Raw genomic sequence first — 15018 nt, forward strand, 5'->3', positions numbered from 1 at the left:
ATGCTTAAACCACCTGACCAGGTCCTAAAGCAATGGGAGTCTCTAAATCTTTCTCAGATTATTACCAATCCCACGAGATATGACTCCAAACACCCAGAAAAGGCTACTCTCCTTGATGTTATCCTTACAAATAATCCTGATRGGTATCAGTCAGGTGTTTTCTGTAATGATCTTAGTGATCACAGCCTGTGTTTGTAATGGCTGCTCTGTGAAACGACCTGTCCTGATTGGTCATAGATGCTTGCTAAAAAACTTTAATGAGCAAGCCTTCCTTCATTATCTGGTCTCTGTAATTGGTATAGAATCAACTAGAATCAACTCTGTCGAATTCGCTTGGACCTTCTTTTTTATATTTTCAGTGGAATTGTTAACAAACACACCCCCATAAAGAAAATGAGAATTAAAAACAGGTTCAGCCTCTGGTTGTACCATGATCTGGCAGAGTTACTCCACGTCAAGAATTCCATTTGCCAAATCACTCGGCACATGCATACTCAGTCTGACTGGCTCTCATTCAGGCAAATGAGAACTAAGTGCACTTAGACTATCCAGAAGGCCAAAGTTAGTTACTTTTAAGGATCAGTTCTCTCTGTGGGTCTAACCCCAAGAAGTTCTGGAAAACTGTTAAAGACCTGGAGAATAAACCCTCCTCACAGCTACYCATGTCTCTTAATATTGATGTGGTTGTTACTGACAAGGAGCACATGGCTGAGCTCTTTAATCACCACTTCGTTAAGTCAGGATTCCTAATCAACTTAGCCATGCCTTCTTGCCCATCCAACATTTCCTCATCTACCACCCCTTCTAATGTGACTAGCCCCGATGCTCCTCCCTTTTTTGCTCCTGCCCCACTACAAAGTTTCTCCCTGCAGGCAATCACTGAGTCAGAGGTGCTAAAGGAGCTCCTTAAATTTGGCTCCAAAAAAACATCTGGTTTAGATGGTTTAGACCCTTTCTTCTTTAAGGTTGCTTCCCCGATCATCGCCAAGCCTATCTCTGACCTTTTTAACCTGTCTCTCCTCTCTGGGGAGCTTCCCATTGCTTGGAAGGCAGCCATGGTGCATCCTTTATTTGAAGGGGGAGATCAAGCGAATCCCAACTGTTATAGGCCAATTTCTATTTTGCCCTGTTTATCAATAGTGTTGGAAAACTTGTCAATATTCAACTGACTGGCATTCTAGATGTCTGTAGTATTCTCTCTGGTATGCAATCTGGTTTCCACTCAGGTTATGGATGTGTCACTGATGTCACCATTGCCCTCTAATCAATGTTGTGCTGCTATATTTATTGACTTGGCCAAAGCTTTTATACGGTAGACCACTCCATACTTGTGGGCCGGCTAAGGRGTATTGGTGTCTCTGAGGGGTCTTTGGCCTGGTTTGCTAACTACCTCTCTCAAAGAGTGCAGTGTATAAAGTCAGAACATCTGCTGTCTCAACCACTGCCTGTCACCAAGGGAGTACCCAAAGCTCGATCCTAGGCCCCACGCTCTTCTCAATTTTCATCAACAACATAGCTCAGGCAGAAGGAAGCTCTCTCATCCATTTATATGCAGATGATAGTCTTATACTCAGCTGGCCCCTCCCCGGATTATGTGTTAAACCCTCTACAACAAAGCTTTCTTAGTGTCCAACAAGCTTTCTCTGCCCTTAACCTTGTTCTGAACACCTCCAAAACAAATGYCATGTAGTTTGGTAAGAAGAATGCCCCTCTCCCCACAAGTGTGATTACTACCTTTTGAGGGTTTAGAGCTTGAGGTAGTCACCTCATACAAGTACTTGGGAGTATGCCTAGATGGTACACTGTCCTTCTCTCAGCACATATCATAGCTACAGGCTAAGGTTAAATCTAGACATGGTCTCCTCTATCGTAATCGCTTTGATTACAGATGACCATCCTATCCATGCTAGATTACTGAGATGTAATTTATAGATCGACAGGTAAGGGTGCTCTCGAGCGGTTCTTCACCATTCGGCCATCAGATTTGCCACCAATGCTCCTTATAGGACACATCACTACACTCTATACTCCTCTGTAATCTGGTCATCTCTGTATACGTGTCGCAAGACCCACTGGTTGATGCTTATTTATWAAACCCTCTAGKSCTCTCCCCACTATCTGAGATATCTACTGCAGCTCTTATCCTCCACATACAACACCGTTCTGCYAGTAACATTCTGTTAAAGGTCCCCAAACCACACMYYCCTGGGTCGCTCSTCTTTTCAGTTCACTGCAGCTAGCAACTGTAACGAGCTGCAAAAAACTCTCAAACTGGAYAGTTTTATCTCAATCTCTTCATTCAAAGACTCAATCATGGACACTCTCTTACTGACAGTTGTGGCTGCTTCACATGATGTTTTGTTGTCTCTACCTTCTTGCCCTTTGTGCTGTTGTCTGTGCCCAATAAAGTGTCGTACCGTAGTTTGTGCTGCTACCCTGTTGTTGTGTTGGTACCATGCTATGTTGTCTTGTGTTGTTGTCTTAGGTCTCTCTTTATGTAGTGTTCTGGTGTCCTCTTTCTTTTTTTTTCGTATATTTTATTTCTTTTTAATTTTTAATCCCAGCCCCCGTCCCCGCAGGAAGCCTTTTGCCTTTTGGCAGACCGTCATTGTAAAAAGAATTTGTTCTTAACTGACGTGCCTAGTTAAATAAATAAAATACAAATGGTAAGACTGATGATTGCAAGCCAGCAGCAACCACCCCTGCATACCACTGCTGGCTTGCTTCTGAAGCTAAGCAGGGTTGGTCCTGGTCAGTCCTGGATGGGAGACCAGATGCTGCTGGAAGGTGTTGGAGGGCCAGTAGGAGGCACTCTTCCTCTGGTCTAAACAAAGATCCCAATGCCCCAGGCAGTGATTGGGGACACTGCTCTGTGTAAGGCCGTCTTTCGGATGGGACGTTAAACGGGTGCCTGACTCTGAGGTCATTAAAGATCCCATGGCACTTATCGTAGAGTAGGGGTGTTAACCCCGGTGTCCTGGCTAAATTCCCAATCTGGCCCCAACCATCACGGTCACCTAATAATCCCCAGTTTACAATTTGCTCATTCATCCCCTCTCCCCTGTAACTATTCCCCAGGTCGTTGCTGCAAATGAGAACGTGTTCTCAGTCAACTTACCTGGTAAAATAATGGATAAATAAAATAATGGATAAATAAATAAAAATGATGGTGACAATGATGATGTTCATTCCACCTAGCCGTCTTAAATGAATGCACTAACTGTAGGTGGCTCTGGATAAGAGCGTCTGCTAAATGAGTTAAATGTAAATGATGACGCCGATGACTGACTGATTTTGATGGTGATGTTTTTTAAATGAATGATGAGTCCTGTAATGAAGATGGTCTCTCGCTGTCTCCCCTGCAGGGTCCCTTGTCAGTGTTCTGTGCACGGGCGCGCTGGGGGCCGGTGCGTTTGGTGTGTCTCCAGCGAGGGGAGGGSGGTCTGGGGCTAACTCTCAGAGGAGACTCTCCTGTTCTGGTGGCTGGAGTAGTGCCGGGGGGATGTGCTGAGGTGAGATGGTMGTACCCTGTCTCTCGTCTTAACCCTCCTTTGCATTCCTATTATTCCTATTTCCTCGAACTGAAAATGTACATTATTTCATGCCCCACTGAAATATACTGTGTATGTGTGTGTTCTCAGGAGGCAGGTCTGAGAGAGGGGGACTACATCGTGGCGGTGGATGGAGAGAACTGTAAGTGGGCTAAACATGGAGAGGTGGTCCACAACCTGAAGAGCTGCAGTGACCGAGGAGTGGAGCTCGGCGTCATCACACTGCACACACACGACACACAGGTATGTTTCATAGCACTGCACACACACGAAACACAGGTAGTTGTGTGTGCGTTCGAGTGATTTGTCTGTGTGTATGTATTACTGTGTCTGCATGTGTGTTTGAGTGCTTTGGTGCATCAGTAATGTGTGTTGTGTTTGTTCAGGTGGAGAGGAGGTCAGTGATGCTCTCCCCCAGTGGAGACAAAGAGAACGCTTGGCAACGGACCATGGGTGGGGCTAAGGCCCAGAGCTCCGTCTCCTTACTCAACTGGAACAGGAAGAAAAACAGGGAAGGGGGAGGAGTCACCAAGAGACTGGGCAGCACCTTCAGTCTGCCGTTTGGAAACCTCAGAGACAGTGAATCCATGTACTGAGATAGACGGAGGGCAAGTTGAAATGGTGCTCGATTCCATACAGTGCACTTCCAGCCAAAAGTAGTGCACTAGGGAGTAGGGTGCCATTTCAGACTGTGCTATAGACAGACAAACCACTCAGGGAATGGCAAAGGGACATGTTCCAATACAAGGATGAGTTGTATATGGCTGGATATTCCTAGATATTGTAATGCATTATAGCAGCAACGCAAGGAACATTCCGAATAGGAGAATTGTACKAAGAGAAGAGGAGGAGGATGCTATGTCCAGATGCCCAGGGAAACTACAGTGGTTTTAGAAAGCAGCCAACTGCAGGTATATGTCACTGAAGGGGTTAAGAGCATCATGTAAATGACGTCTTAAAATAGACTARTAGTTGTGGCCCAGTATTGTTGTAGCTGACTTACTATACAGCTAAAGGGCTTTAGAGAGATGAAAGAAGATAAACTGGACTTACTGTCAAACTACAGCCTCTGGTCTTAAGACAACGTCATCATGTTGTCTTAATGTTGAAAACATGTTGTTTTACTGTTTACTGTATCCCAGAGTCTTGCTTTTCCACTCCGGTCTTAATGAGGTTACTCCCAACCGTTAAAACAACAATCACACCTACATCCATTCAGTACGTGAGTTTAGCGCTTACTTTCTCAAGCTAGAGCATTGTGAATCTTCTTTTTTGTTGTTGTAAGATTTTATTTTATTTGATGTTTTGCAAAGCACACAACGGACAACATCACACAAACATCAACTACATCACACCTGCCCAGACCCATTAGCACACACCCCCATCTCCAGTGCTTTGAGAAAAGAAAAGAATCGTCCAGCCCATTGGGTATCTCACAACACCCCTATATTCCATGTCTTGAAATATGCATACTGACAGATTAAGAGTAACATTGTAATACTTCTGACAGCTTTCTAGCTCCGCCCACAAAAAAAGACTGGACTATTGAGTCATTGGATGCGTTTGTAAATTCACTCTGGATATCTGATTTCAGAGCACTCTGGTCTGAGTGCAGAATAACTGATGAATTTGCAAACACCCATTGAATATGAACGGTGTCAGTAAACATCAGCAAAAACCGTAATTCAGTTGTTGCCGGCAACACAGTTACGGTCACCAACGCTCTAGACAACATGAAAACACCCTAACCAGCTCTGCTAGGGTGAATAAAATGGTCAGAATGAGGTGTTCTCTCATTTATGTCGAAGTACAGTAGCTAGCCAACTTTAGCCAGTTAGCTTGGGTGCTTGACTGCCGTTGTGAGGTCAGAACATTCGGATCAACCCTACTCCTCATCCAAAGCGTCCAGTGTCCAAGCGTCCAAGCACTCTGTCCAYTGTTAATGGCAAATTCAATCTGATATCCGTTCTGAATATTACGAACGCCCAGAGCGCACTCTGAGCTCACTCTGGCACTCCAGAGTGAATTTATGAACACACCCATTATAGTTTTACACTTGGGACATGACTCTGCTGTTGTGCTGTAGAATTTGTGAATTTTGTCTCTTGTACTGTATCATCAATTCTATAGATTGGTTTATACTGGGTTAAGCATTTTCGTTAACAGTAATTTCATTAGTTMTGCTCCAACTTTCCCTCCATCTTGTGCCAACATCAGTTCTTTTTAAGTCTTGGTTCCAATAGTTTCTTTTTTTCTAAGAGATTGTCAGTTTGATATGCTCCTGGCAAGGTTTTGTATATCGTCCCTATCAAATGARCATCCTTATCTGACTCATCCTTTATCTGTGAATTCTGAAAAGCTATCCAAGGTTTGTTCCATAAGGTTGTGTTTTTATGGAGTGATATTGGTACTTGTAGAATGCGTTTTAATTGTCTTCCATAGTGTTATAGTGTTCTTAACTATGAAGTTGTTAATGTTCTTAGCTTAATGCTTTGAAAATAGAGACGTACAAAGCCTTGTGCATCTTCTTGAAGCACACAGAGAGTTTACAGCGGTAGCCATGTTACTGCATTCTGTGCTCCTACCAGTGTTTTTGATGTAAACGTTTTTCTTTGTTTCTCTTTCTGTCATCTTGATTGTTGGGTACAAATGACTACCCACAAGGCACTTCAATAGTTATGTCACAGGAGGTTGATGGTACATTAATTGGGGAGGACAGGCTCGTGGTAATGGCTGGAGCGGAATTAATGGAATGGAATGGTATCAAATACATCAAACATATAGTTTCCATGTATTTGATGCAATTCCATGAATTCCGYTCCAGACATTAGTATGAGCCGTCCTCCCCTCAGCAGCCTCCTGTGTTATGTGTATTTTTAGTTTCTTCTGATGTTTTGTAGTTTTAATTTTGTACGACATTCTTATGCACCGGGACTTCATAGGAGGAGGAAAAACTAACGCTCTACGTATGTCGTGACACTGAAATGGTTAACGTGGKAATATGCACATTAGGGGATTGACTAAAGACTTTTATGTCTGGTACTTAGTAGAGTTGAATAGGAGAATGGACAGTCTACCATGTAGAAACCAGCTATCAATGTAACCATAGAAGCCTAGAGAAGAGCTGACACAAAATTGTTAAAGACACTTTTTTTTTTATGTTAACAATTTCAATATTTGGATGCAAATACTATTTTAAATTCTAATACATTTATGTATTTTTTCTCAAAATAATGATTATGAGATTTGTATTTCAGATTGTGAATTAAGTTGCCCTTGTGTTCTGTGGTCTCTTGTTTGAGTGTGTGTAAAGGGATTTGTATTTMTTTTGTTATGTGAAAGACTGATAATCATGGCTGGGTGCTTGTATGATCAACCATCAATTCCTCTTTTGAGGTGTGCTTGTGCGCATGCACGTGAATGCTTTTCGTGTGTGTTATTTGTAGAGTATTTGCACAGAATGTTGTTGATGAATTAAAKGAGTGGATCAATGCGTTGTCTCTCTTTCTCACACTGATTTGTCTCAATTGACGCTAACAGGTTCTGGTGGTTCTCAGGGTTATGATGTTCAGTTGTTACCAGCATCGAAATAGTTACCAGCATAATTTGTGTTAAGTGGTTTCCAGCAGGTGTCACTATAATCCAGGTTATTGYGTCAGATGGGGCCAGATTGGTTTGTGAGAGTCATTTAAAGCAGACAGATGTACACTATATATACAAACGTATGTGGACACCCCTTCAAATTTGTGGATTTGGCTGTTTCAGCCACACCTGTTGCTGACAGGTCTATAAAATTTAGCACACAGCCATGCAATCTCCATAGACAAACATTGGCAGTCAAATGGCCTTACTGAAGAGCTCAGTGACTTTCAATGTGGCACCATCATAGGATGCCACCTTTCCATCAAGTCAGTTCGTCAAATTTCTGCACAGCTARAGCTGCCCCKGTCAATTGAAGTGCTGTTTTGAAGTGGAAACATCTAGGAGCAACAACGGCTCAGCCGYGAAGTGGTAGGCCACACAAGCTCACRGAACAGGACCAAGTGCTGAAGCACATAAAAMTCATCTATCCTTGATTGCATCACTCACTACCGAGTTCCAAATTGCCYCTGGAAGGAATGAGCACAARTGCTGTTCGTCGGGAACTTCATGAAATGGGTTTCCATGGCCGAGCAGTCGCACACAAGCTTAAGATCACAATGCCAAGCGTCGGCTGGAGTGGTGTAAAGCTCGCCGCCATTGGACTCTGGAGCAGTGGAAACGGGTTCTCTAGAGTGATGAATCACGCTTCACCATCTGGCAGTCTGACGGACGAATCTAGGTTTGGCGGATGCCAGGAGAAMGCTACCTGCCCCAATGCATAGTGCCAACTKTAAAGTTGGTGGAGGAGGAATAAGGGTCGGGGGCTGTTTTTCATGGTTCGGGCCAKGTYYCTTAGTTCCAGTGAAGTGAAATCTTAATGCTACAGCATACAATGTTATTCTAGACGATTATGTGCTTTCAACCTTGTGGCAACAGTTTGGGGAAGGCCCTTTCCTGTTTCAGCATGACAATGCCCCCTTGCACAATGTGAGATCCTATAACTCCTTTTACATGAATCTACACAGATGTTTATGCCTCTGTAATACCCTGTGCGTGCACATACACACACTCACTCTATTTCCCTGTCTCTCACACACACACACACACATTCTCTATCAGTCCAGTTGTAAATCTAAGTGGATCTGTATTCCCCTCTGACCCTTAGGCAGAGTGCTCCTGTGTTTACTCCTCAGACAATCATTTTTCAATCAGTAATCAATGAACAAAGCAGTTGGGAATTATTGACCCAAGCCTAGGCCCAGCACCACACGATGATAACCCAGGGAGGTCTGCAGTGTTTGTTTCCGCACACATCTGTGTGTGTCTGTGTAAGCAATATGCATTTTTAGGTACAAAAAAATGACATTTAGGGTGGACAACAATCATAGAACAAGGAATCACAAACACTTTAATTTACAACTTGGCTTCATGGTGAGTGTGTATGTGTGATGGTTATATCCTCTGAGCAGCAGATTATTTCTGTCTGTCAGTGTGTTGTGTGTGTGAGTATTTTCAATAGGTTAGGTTTACATTACGCTACCCTTAGCRAAGGACCTCCACCCTCTCTTCCTGTTCAACCCTGACAGCCAATCAGATGCAGCGTTGGTGTCGAGGTCCAGGGTTCTGCATGTTCTCACCTGACCAATTATAAATYGATCTGGATTCCATTCCATTCTTTATTAGAGCTGATGCTGTTACACTTTTCAGTGTTTGAGAATTAACAMCTGTGGTGTAACACGTTGTTGGGTGTTGTTTTAACATTGTAGGGTGTAAAGCCTTATTTACATATTTATTTTCCAGGTTGCCTTTCGAGTGGATTTTAGAGGTACCTGTACCACCCCTGACTGTGTTTGTTAGTGACAGAGAGATGGTTGTTGCATTAATGGATGTCATTCCTGTAGCCTTCACCAAGTGAGTGTCTAAAATAATATTTTATCATAATTCGATTACAATAAAAATGTATTGTTGACAATACCATTCTTCGACAGCCTAGTTTTATCCTAATACTGTAGTCTGAAACTACTGCAGTTTCAGACTACTGCAGTAGTCACATTGGCAAGTCATATTATGCTGGCTTGTAACGTGTTATATAATTCCTATTGGAATCTAGCCGGAGTTAAAACATATCCAACAATTTGAACTTGGCATCACCCGCAATCTGCAGTTAAAATGACTGCCAATGTAGAGAAGATCTCTAAATGACCCTACCTAAACCTTAAAATGGAACAACCAGCTCAATAACGGGTGAAATACGTTTTACAGATTGGATTGGTTTAGAAAAATGTATGTTATTTATCTTTGTGTTTTATAAGATCAATTCATCAATCAATGTGCATGCAGAAACATAGCTATTAAAACAAACTATTATACAAAAGAAACCTGCAACAAAGCATGCTGGGAAATATGATCATGAGACCCCTCCCATGTCTTTTTCACTCCAAGACAGTTAATGGAAATGAACTCAACACAGTTCAGTAATAGCAACACCACCTGGATAACACTTTGTTTATTCACCGCATGTTTTGTCAATTTCAATCCCACTGGTGTTAACCCCACTTGAATCAGCACTCAGATATAACACTCACGACACTATTTACCTCAAAACCGAGATTTTAACACCCGCAAATTCAGCCTCCCAATGACACATCACCAGCCACCCAATGACACTGTGGCGTCAACGCAGGGGCCTTGTACACTTCCAGCCCCAGGGGAAGTTGGAGGGTAGTGTAAGGGGCAGTGTGGTATTGGAGAAGGATAGARGGTGGGGTTGGATGAAGGTGAGGATTGGAGGGGTACCACGTGAGACTCACAGTTTCAGAGAGTCCGTTTGTGACCGTACGATATCTTCACTGACCCCTTCTTCAATCCACTCACTGCTACAAAGAGATAAATATACTTATGTGCTTCCTTGCAACCTTTTCCCTCAAACTCTTCTTTCCTTCTCTCTCTACCTCACTGACTGTCTCTCTCACCCTCCCTCTCGTCTCCTCCCTCCACATTCTCTCTCTCTCTCTCTTTGTTATCGAGGTCCAGACTAGTAGATGTATATTTTATGGTTGGCTCTGGAGGCTTTTACCATTAATTATACAATACCACTAAGCTCTCCATTTGGCGGACAGATGTTATTTTTTCTTTAGGAGARAAAGGGGACTGCTACTCCATAATTTAGAGGTACTCCTGTTCACCAAGAATAAATAAATAAACAAAGCAACAAACAAACCAATGTATGCACACTCGAGCTAGGCTACTGCACACATGTGGAGACATGTAGTGCATCGGCACATGCATAGTAGTGGACAGACTCATTTAGAGTGAGAAGTATTTTTTGTCTTGTGTCAGTAGAATTAAACTATATTATTGTAGTATTTCTGGTTGTTCTCATAGGGCCTGATTCACATTTAGTAAAAGTACCCCTTTCCTATGCACTTCTAAATAGTTGGTATTCAGACTTACTTAATGCAGGTGTGTAATGCGCCTTACAGGTGTGTCTAACTYGCGCGCACTGAGTAAATGTAATTCAACCACTGAAAACCCTCCCACTTGCTGGCCAACAGATTTTCTCATTGAGTTTTCATTCAATAGGGTTTTCAGCACATTTATATTAAGCCATTCCTTTAAGTAAGTGTGTACCTTTACTTCAAATTTTGTTGACAGACTTGCTAGAATACATGTCTTACCATGGATTTTTCAAGACGATTTAATTCAAAACTGTAATTAGGCCACTCTGGAACATTCAATGTCGTCTTGGTATGCAACTCCAGTGTAGATTTGGCCTTGTGTTTTAGGTTATTGTCCTGCTTAAAGGTGAATTTGTCTCCCAGTGTCTGTTGTGAAGAAGACTGAACCAGGTTCTCCTCTAAGATTTTGCCTCTGCTGTTTTCCGTTTCTTTTTATCCTAAAAACTCCCCAGTCCTTGCCGATGGCAAGCATACAGTACCCATAACATGATGCAGCAACCACCAAACATAACACTTGTATTCCTTTTTATTTTTTGCAGTATTACTTTAGTGCCTTTTTGAAAACAGRATGCATGTTTTGGATATTTTTTATTCTGTACAAGCTTCCTTCTTTTCACTCTGTCATKTAGGTTAGTATTGTGGAGTACCTACAATGTTTTCTCATATCACAACTATTAAACTCTGTAACTGTTTTAAAATCACCATTGGCCTCATGGTGAAATCCCTGAGCAGTTTCCTTCCTTTCCGGCAACTGAGTTAAGAATGATGCCTGTAACTTTGTTGTGACTGGGTGTATTGATACACCATCCAAAGCCTAATTAATAAACACCATGCTCAAAGGGATGTTCAGCATCTGCTGTTATCTAATTATTATTATTTTTACACATCTACCAATCGGTGTCCTTCTTTTTAAAGCATTGTAAAACCTCCCTGGTCTTTGTGGTTGAATCTGTGCTTGAAATGTACTACTTGATTGAGTGAGCTTACAGATAATTGAATGTGTGGGGTACAGAGATGGAGTAGTTACTAAAAAATCATGTTAACCACAGTGACTGTACGTACATACCCCAACCAGAAGCCATGGATTACAGGTAACATCTAAACATCTGAGCTAAAGGGTAGAGCTGCAGCTTTCTAGGAGCGGGACTCTAACCCGGACACTTATAATACATTCTGTTATGCCCTCCGACGAACCATCAAACAAGCAAAATGTCAATACAGGACTAAGATTGAATCGTACTACACCGGCTATGACGCTTGTCGAATGTGGAAGGGCTTGCAAACTATTACAGACTACAAAGGGAAACACAGCTGCGAGCTACCTGTGACACGAGCCTACCAGACGAGCTAAATAACTTCTATGCTCGCTTAGAGGCAAGCAACACTGAAGCATGCATGAGAGCATCAGCTGTTCCAGACGACTGTGTGATCACGCTGTCCGTAGCCGATGTGAGTAAGACCTGTAAACAGGTCAACATTCACAAGGCCATAGGGCTAGATGGATTACCGGGACATGTACTCCAAGCATGCGCTGACCGACTGGCAAGTGTCTTCACTGACATTTTCAACCTGTCCCTGACCGAATCTTTAATACCAACATGTTTCAAGCAGACCACCGTAGTCCCTGTGCCCAAGAACACCAAGGTAACCTGCCTTAATGACTACCGACCCGTAGCACTCGACCCGTAGCCGTGAAGTGTTTTGAAAGGCTGGTCATGGCTCACATTAACACCATTATCCCAGAAACTCTAGACCCACTCCAATTTACATTCCGCCCAAAAGATCCACATATGATGCAATCTCTATTGCGCTTCACACCTGGACAAAAGGAACACATACGTGAGAATGCTATTCATTGACTACAGCTCAGTGTTCAACACCGYAGTGCCCATAAAGCTCTAAGCTAAGCTAAACTAARCTAAGGACCCTGGGATTAAACACCTCCCTCTGCAACTGGATCCTGGAATTCCTGACGGGCCGCCCCCAGGTGGTAAGGGTAGGTAATAACACATCTGTTACGCTGATCCTCAACACAGGGGCCCCTCAGGGGTGCATGCTCAGTCCCTTCCTGTACTCCCTGTTCACCCATGACTGCATGGCCAAGCACAACTCCAACACCATCATTACATTTTCTGAAGACACAACACTGRTAGGCCTCATCACKGACAACGATGAGACAGCCTATAGGGAGGAGGTCAGAGACCTGGCAGTCTGGTGCCAGGATAACAAACTYTCCCTCAACGTGATCAAGACAAAGGAGATGATTGTGGATTACAGAAAAAGGAGGACCRAGCAYGCCCCCATTCTCATCAACAGGGCTGTAGTAGAGCAGGTTGAGAGCTTCAAATTCCTTGGTGTCCACATCACCAACAAACTATCATGGTCCAAACACACCAAGACAGTCGTGAAGAAGGCACGACAATACCTTTTCCCCCTCAGGAGACTGAAAAGATTTGGCATGGGTCCTCAGTTCCTTAAAAAGTTCTACAGCTGCACCATCGAGAGCATCCTGACTGGTTGCCACACCGCCTCGTATGGTAATTGCTTGGCCTCCGACCGCAAGGCTCTTCAGAGTGTAGTGCGTACGGCYCACTACATCACTGGGGCCAAGCTTCCTGCCATCCAGGACCTCTATACCAGGCGATGTCAGAGGAAGGCCGAAAAACTGCATTGCTGTTTAAGGGCTTGTAAGTAAGCATTTCACTGTAAGTTCTACACCTGTTGTATTCGGCGCATGTGACAAATAAAATTATATTTGATTTGATTTGATTTGATATTATTGAACACAGAATGAGTCCATGCCACTCGTTGTGTGATTTGTTAAGCACATATTTACACTTGAACTTATTTAAGCTTKTCATAACAATGGGGTTRAATACTTATTGACTCAAGACAATCCACCTTTTCATTTTTAAATATATMTTTTACATTTTCTACAAACAAAATTCCACTTTGACATTATGGGGTACAGTGTGTGGATCAGTGACACAACATTTAAATGTAATCAATTTTAAATTCAGGCTGTAACACAACAACATTTGGTAAAAGTAAAGGGGTGTGAATACTTATATATGAATCACTGTATATATGAATCATTTTTAAAAAAAAACAGCTGTTGTGTATTGATACATTGGTTTGGTTCATCCTGGAAGTAAGGTTTCCATATTCAATTGTTCAAACCATAAAATATTGGAAGGTGAGAAAAGTTTAACAGTCGTCTCTATGGTAGTCTATAAATCTACCCKAATAATCCTCACTAAACATGGAACTGATAACAACTGTCCAGTCGTCGAGAACCATGCGCCATGGCTTCCGGTGTAAACTGCTATGTGGGGTCTGCGTTCCATAACGATTCAAATCGSCTACATGTCCCAAATGATTGCACAACTTGTAATATATTAGCCTAGGATGATCCACTATTGCTAGCGATCCTCAGGAACAACCACAGGAACGTGTCAGTGAAAAGAAAGGTAAACTAATGATGTAATGGAATGACGCAAAATGTAAGGAAGTTACACCAAAAGTGACAGYTCTAAATGTATGTCGGTATAACCATAGAGGTCCTATTAAATTAATACTATTAGTATTGTAATTCCTAATTATATGGGTATAACTAATGGTGGCTACAAATAGTGGCTAATATTTTACATGATACAAATTGCAGAAAAAACTTGGAGAAGTTTGGGTATCCAAATTTCATAAAGTAAAATAGATAAAAAACAATAGTCATTTATATTTACAATCCCCTTATCCAAACGGCTTACTCCTTTACCTAGCTCTTATCAATAGCTCTTATCAATAGCTCTTATCAATAGCTCTTATCAATTTTGTAAGTTACAGTGTATGGAGAATGTTGTTATTTCTATGGGGAAAAATAAAGTAGGTTGCTCAACCTTATTCATCGTTTTCATCACGCATAAGGCATAAGGGTGAGGGAATTAAATCGAGGTCAGAATATGGCGCATCTGTAGACACGCCGCCACACCTTCATTTCTTTGATCTCCACCCCAAAATAATAGCGGGGGAATAGCATGCTGTTATTATGCTTTAAGTTRAAGGTCAGAATACATATAGAAAGAAAAGAGCATTAAAAGGACATTATGTTCCATGTATGCACACTTAACATGGGTCGGAAATTCCCCCATACAGATAATAACCAAAAGCCTGTGTGCAAAACGTATCTTATATCTAGCCCGAAAATGTTTCATTTTATATTTTGAATTAAAGACTGTAAATCAGGTTATTACAATATCTGAAAATTTGAAAAATAGAATAGTAGAGGAAATTTGAAATTAATATATGTTTTAATATTTATTCACAATAAGGAAAATCACAGTAAGTCAATCAAATGTGATGCATTTAGTACTGTAACAGAGAAGCAGTGTGTTATGTGTTTGGCTAGGTATCCTGATGTCTAGTCTTGGGGT

At 42.1% G+C, this 15018-nt stretch overlaps 1 protein-coding gene across 1 annotated transcript in view; it reads left to right on the forward strand.

Moving 5' to 3' along the window:
• Positions 1–7044, forward strand: part of LOC111971221 (rhophilin-1-like) — a 66054-nt gene extending 59010 nt beyond the window's left edge. Inside the window, exons 13-15 of the mRNA XM_070445995.1 lie at positions 3366–3512; positions 3642–3794; positions 3938–7044. Coding sequence (XP_070302096.1) covers positions 3366–3512; positions 3642–3794; positions 3938–4147 — 510 coding nt within the window. The 3' untranslated portion in view covers positions 4148–7044. The remainder of the gene's footprint in view (positions 1–3365; positions 3513–3641; positions 3795–3937) is intronic.
• Positions 7045–15018: the final 7974 nt, after the last annotated feature.

The sequence above is a fragment of the Salvelinus sp. IW2-2015 genome, linkage group LG13 (assembly GCF_002910315.2).
Source record: "Salvelinus sp. IW2-2015 linkage group LG13, ASM291031v2, whole genome shotgun sequence".
NCBI lineage: Eukaryota > Metazoa > Chordata > Actinopteri > Salmoniformes > Salmonidae > Salvelinus > Salvelinus sp. IW2-2015.